This window comes from Solanum dulcamara, chromosome 11, assembly GCF_947179165.1.
Source record: "Solanum dulcamara chromosome 11, daSolDulc1.2, whole genome shotgun sequence".
NCBI lineage: Eukaryota > Viridiplantae > Streptophyta > Magnoliopsida > Solanales > Solanaceae > Solanum > Solanum dulcamara.
In genome coordinates this window covers 44,323,920-44,330,411 of record NC_077247.1, presented here as the reverse complement: position 1 = coordinate 44,330,411, position 6,492 = coordinate 44,323,920, and the positions used below count along the sequence as shown (strand labels likewise).

The 6,492-nt window shown below is 30.7% G+C and overlaps 1 protein-coding gene across 1 annotated transcript; it reads left to right on the top strand.

The window, feature by feature from the left end:
- Positions 1 to 2,079: 2,079 nt before the first annotated feature.
- LOC129873593 (glucan endo-1,3-beta-glucosidase 14) lies at positions 2,080 to 4,574 on the top strand. The gene is made up of 3 exons (XM_055948718.1): positions 2,080 to 2,213; positions 2,390 to 3,447; positions 3,996 to 4,574. Exons 1-3 carry the CDS (start codon positions 2,141 to 2,143, stop codon positions 4,071 to 4,073), a joined length of 1,209 nt encoding a protein of 402 aa, XP_055804693.1. The 5' UTR covers positions 2,080 to 2,140; the 3' UTR covers positions 4,074 to 4,574.
- Positions 4,575 to 6,492: the final 1,918 nt, after the last annotated feature.

The following is a 6,492-nucleotide window of genomic DNA, read 5'->3' as shown; positions in this document are numbered from 1 at the left end:
TTCTCAAAAAGGAATTTAGGCCTAAAAAATCTTCACCCCATTTTTGGCTTAGCTTCAAAAAGGTGGAAAAAGGTGACAAGAAAGAAGTGACAAAAGTATAAATCTTAGAGTTGTCAAGTGAGAAATATATACAATGACAGTGCGACGTCGGGCGTAAGTAAATCACTAGAATTGTCAAATTAAAGATTCAAGACGATACACGTATTTACTTAACTATGGTTAATTAGGTACTTAATCATAATAAATTAGATTAATTTGATATAAATACCTAATATAAATTATACTTTAAATGCATTTTAATATGAGAGAATCATGTTAGTTACCAATTACTAATATTTATCACAAAAAATTTGCATGTATTTATATTATATAAATAATTTAACTGTTTGAATATTTTTAATTATAGTCAAGACTCTCTATAACAACCTCGTTAGTTTCAATATTTTTAAGTTGATATAATGATTAACCGTTATACACATGTAATAATATTTGTCATTTGAATTTATTTGATTGTTATCGACAAAAAAAGTGCATAAAATCACAATTGGTATTAAAAAGAGAAATCTTTGAAATAGATATTTCGGAGGAGCCTTATAAAAATCGTATTGATTCTTATCAAAGAAAGACAGGATTAATCGAGGCTGTTCAAACAGGCATAGGCCAACTAAACGGCATTCCCGTAGCAATTGGGGTTATGGATTTTCAGTTTATGGGGGTAGTATGGGATCCGTAGTCGGAGAGAAAATCACCCGTTTGATTGAACACGCTGCCAATCAAAATTTACCTCTTATTATAGTGTGTGCTTCGGGGGGGGGGCGCATGCAGGAAGGAAGTTTGAGCTTTCTCAGTCATAAAGCGTATATTAAAGTATCGAAATATTTGGTAAATTCTCTAGATGTATTATTGATAATCTTAAAGATTCTATTTTTAGAATGATAATTAATTATTACATTATTAAAAATAAAAATAGATGTTATAGAGGGCTAATTTATTTTTAAAAAAAAAACATATTGTTATATATATGGTTAGTGTTGTTATAGGTAAAAAAAAAGAACTGCAATAGAAAGGTAAAATATAACTTAAAAGATCATGGAAAAAATAACTTTTATGGTAAGGTATATTGTATATGGATTTTATTATACAAAATCTGATCATATACATGTGCATAATGTATAAAATTTAAATTTTTTGTCTATAGTTCTTTTTTTTCATGGAAATACCCAATTATACACCTAGAAGCGGATTCAGGATTTGAAAACTCTAGGTGTTATCTATCTTTCAACGGAATTAGAATTAAATTTTTTTGAATGTCAACTGCTTTGAACAATAGCGTATGTAGCATAATATTCACAAAAAAAGATTATACTTAATAATTGTCAATAAACTTTTATACAAGATTTAGAGTTGTAGAACTGATGGATTTGAACTTGTATCCCTAAAATGTTAAACTTGAGCTTTGATTTAATTATTGACACCACAAAACTCATTGTTTCTCTAGGTATCGTCATAATTAGTATTTACACATTTCCTTATATATATAATTTCAATCGAAATATCTAAATATCACCCACCCTCTTTCGTTTACGTAGATCCGCCCCAATATACACCATAACTCTAGTCTGTAGATCCACCTCCTCATGGATCGAGATTAGACAAAGATTATTTTTTTTTTCTTAATAGTTACAACAAACATCCAAAATAGCGGAAATATTTGGGATTACCCATGACTTGGCGCCAAATAAAATAATGAATGTAGCTGTTTTCTTTTGAATGAAGAAAGGGGTATACTTGTCAAGTGGACTAAAGGGTGACCTCTTTGAAAAGACAACAAATATGGCAAGTACTGGTAAAACCCAAAAGAACCTATCAGTGAAGAAAAATAAGATGACGAGACAAAGTCATTCAAAAACCTGTCCACAATTAATAAGAAGCCAAAAGCAACTTATAATATTTTGCCCCCCAAAAATAATATTAGTAATTAAAAAAAAAACATATTGTATATTATAAATTCAAGCAAGTAAAGAAAAGAATTGTCAAACATAGATGCCTATATATACCTCCCTTCATTATGTTCTTTCTTCCCTCCCCTCAATTCCTTCTCTCTTATCTCTTCTAAGAAATTAAACATCAATCAATCAACATGGATGCCCCATTGAGACCAACAACTTCATTGTTGCAAATTCTTGTAACATTCTTGCTCATAATCTTTTTAGGTAAGTATTTTACTTCTTCCTTTCCTTTCATACCGATTTCGTTGAAAATTGACTTGTTGGAAATATATTCTGATGAGAATGTCCATAAAAAAATAACGTTTTTTTTAAAGTAGTGCTATAGATATTTCTTGTTAATTAATACCACTATGATTAATATTGTGAATTATATGGAACAGGTTTGAACATGTTTAGAGAAGTAGAATCACTGGGGATTAATTATGGTCAAGTTGCAAACAATTTACCACCACCAGAGAAAGTCCTTCAACTTTTGCATGCTCTAAAGATAACAAAGACAAGAATATATGACACAAACCCTCAAGTGTTGACAACATTTGCCAACACAAACATAGAGCTAATTGTGACAGTTGAGAATCAAATGTTAGCCACATTATGTGATCAACAACAAGCACTTCAATGGGTAACTAGTCACATTAGGCCATATTTTCCAGCCACAAACATCACGGGGATCGCGGTAGGCAACGAGATCTTCACGGATGGAGACACGTCCTTAGTGACATATCTTGTCCCAGCCATGATTAATATCCATGCAGCACTTGTTAAAACAGGACTCAGCCAATACATTCAAGTTTCTTCCCCTAATTCTCTTGCAGTTTTAGCCAATTCTTACCCTCCTTCAGCAGGTAGTTTTAGGACTGACCTTAATCAAATAATGCAACAATTTTTGCAATTTTTAGACACTACAAAATCACCCTTTTGGATTAATGCATATCCTTATTTTGCTTATAAAGACAATCCAAACAAAATCTCCATAGACTATGTGTTATTCAATTCAAATCAAGGGATGGTTGATCCATATACAAAGCTACACTATGACAACATGTTGTATGCACAAGTCGATGCGGCTATTTTTGCAATTGCAAGAATGGGATTTAATGGGCTAGAAGTTAAAGTTTCTGAGACTGGATGGCCATCAAAAGGTGACACAAATGAAATTGGTGCTACATTACAAAATGCAGCAATTTACAATAGGAACATTTTGAGGAGGCAATTGCTTAATGAAGGAACCCCATTAAGGCCTAATGTGAGATTGGATATTTATTTGTTTGCTTTGTTTAATGAAGACATGAAGCCAGGCCCAACTTCAGAGAGGAATTATGGATTATTTCAACCTGATGGAACTATGGCTTATAATGTGGGATTATTGTCAACAACTTCTTCAAATACAGAGCCAGCATCAGCTTCCATTTCTCTTGCTTCCTCTGCCCCTCCTATGGTAAATAACATACACTTTAATTTATTTGTCACTTTTTCATATAATATAAATATTCTTCTCCCATGGGTCGTGTCAAATCTTAATAAGAGATCTCAGGTTCGAGCCACGAAAAAAATCTCGTTGAAAGCACCGCTCTCAGAAATGGGTCCTGGAATGCATGAATACAAATTTAATCTGACCCAATACAAGTACAGAACATCGAATAAATAATAATAATAATAATAATAATAATAAAAAGAATATCTAGTCAACACACACAAAAGAAAGAAAAAAAAAACAGAAATTAGCTATGAAATTCATCGCTAATCTATCGAAAAATAACCCGTAAGCCATAGCTAACATGAATTGTTTGATAATCCATTGTTAAGCAATAATTTCTTAGTTATTTAGCGACAAAACTTGTTCGTCGCTATTTTATTTTTTTTAGTAATTAGAGTGAATCGATATATAATAGTCATATATATAGTAAAAATTAAATGATTGTTATATGTTTTCTTTTTTAATTAATGTGGTGTTATATATTATTAAACAATGATATTTTCAAACAGGTGAATCGAGTGGGATATCAAAGCTTGGTCAATTGGATGATGATGTTTGTGTATTTTTGGTGGCTTTGCAAGTGTTAAATGAGATGAAGGCATGCAACGTTAAGGCAAAGGAGGAGTACTTGGCTGTAAATACATTGGCAAGTCTTCTCTATAAGATATTAGGATCACAAAGAAGGATACAAATAAGTAGTAACTCCAAAAGGCATAATACACGGACAGACATTTAAATTTGTCGGAAATATTTACTTAGATATTTCAACTGAGACAACGATTTATCAACCACTGGACGTATGTGCATGCATCGTCAAGAATGGAGCTCACAACAACTAATTAACACGCACAGACTATGGTCTATGAGACACAAGGAGCTTTTCGTGTAATATTTTTTTAAGGGACAATCTAGTTTTTTGTTTCATAGAAAAAATATTATGTATATATAGTCGATGTCATTTATTGTATAATATTCGCAATTGATTTAAGTAGCTCATGATTCTTTGCTAGGGAATTGACAAAATTATCAATTTGTTATGATCTCATTGTGCAGAGGATTTTAGATGAAATGGAAGGGCTTAATTACAATCTTTTTAGCATTTGTAATATTTGTATCTGTAATGTTCACTGTTCATGATATATATATAATTAGTAACATACAAGTATAAATTGTTTTGAAACAAAGATTACATCTTTGGACGTGGATTCCATAGTACTATTCATACATGTTTTATATTAGCACCATTATTTTTCTCCAACTTTCTTATTAATTCCTTGATTTTATTAATTATCTGATGTTTCTATCGTTCTTTTTTTCTATATTTTTGACATGACTAATTTTTTTAATGTATTTCTCTCATACTTATTTTGATATATTTTACTTGAGCGAAGAATCTGCATACACATCATCCTCTCCATACACATCTTCTTTCTTTCCTTTTGCATTTCCTCTTTTTCTTGATATAGTAATGTTTGGATTAAGATATAATGCGACGAATTAAAGGGAAAAAAAGGATACCTTTTCTTTTCACTTTCAAAATTTTAAATATATATATTCTGCTAGATAGGGCAAGCTTTATTCTCTGGGCATATAAACCGTCAGCATAGTGCATGTCTGCCATCCTTTTCTTAAAGGTGCTTTAGACTTTTTTCACTGTTTAGATATGAAACAAATTAGTAAATGTCTTTATGAATTTGTATATCTTATTATATATATATTCTTTTCACATAAAAGAATCATATAACTATGTGATCCATTTGGTATCACCTAACATGATGCACATGAAGCCCACCTCTAGTCTTTTAGCCAATTTAAAACATTACAAAAATACAAATAAAATAGGAAATCAAAATATAAGAATCATTCTATAATCAAAATATAAGAATCATTCTATGGATCATTCGATTAAAAAGGGAATATCTTTTACAAATATTGGTGAAATTCTCAAGTGATTCCGTCAATGGGCATAATTTTATAAAAATATATAGAAGCCGTAGAAAATGATTGTCTTGTTACTCGTGAATCCCAAATACTAAATAAAAATATTAAAATATTTCATAAATTACATTGCTTCAATTAACCATGAGCAAAAACTCTATTTTCTTAATCACATCTTCCAATACTAGCAAATCTTCTTTCATGATTGTGACCTTCATTTGCAAGAAAGTCAATACATACATTTGTTTGAGAATGTATTACCATTAATAACAAATGTTAATAATATTGCAATGAAAACGATTAGTTTATAATATTCACATTTTGTTAGCTTTGAATAAGTATATATATCATGTAATCTTTAACAATACCTCTAAGAGGATGGTATTGTATATCCTCTTCGCCGAGTCAAAGCTAAATAACAAGAACAAACAGTTTGTTTTCACTTCTAATTTTTCATTATCTAATTCCCTTTAGAAATGTTAGTCCTTGATTGATGCTCCATAGTTCTGCGGTAGATTTCATCTTACCTAAATATCCACATGCATTCCTTGTTTCTCAAGTTCATATAGATGTATATTATCTCCATCATGAGCTAAAACAATGCACATGGTATCCAACACTAGCAAAAAGAAAATAGAAAAAATCTAAAAGTTTGACGATTTGGAGCAAATTAAAGTTGTAACATGGAATTTCTTTTTATCTTGTGCAACAATATTCTAGCAGAAAACAAGTACATAAATGAGGTTGCATTGGTTGCTTTTTTGCAAGCAAACAAAATTGTCATAGTCGGAAAGTTGCCTAAGATACCCCATTCCCACGTAGATTATCATGTGCATTTACCGTCTTTGATGATAAGTTAAGTCATAGGCATTGAGACCAGAGTTGGCAATTAGGAGAATATCCCCCTTTTCTTATAACCATATGAGCATCTTTTAAACTTTCAAATCCATCATGATTTCCTAAAAGAAAACATTAGGTGATCTCTGCATTTTCTTTGGAACTTAGAATATTCCAACCTTGTCTTCTAATTGGACAATTCAATTGATTCTAATAGGTCCAGATCATTTA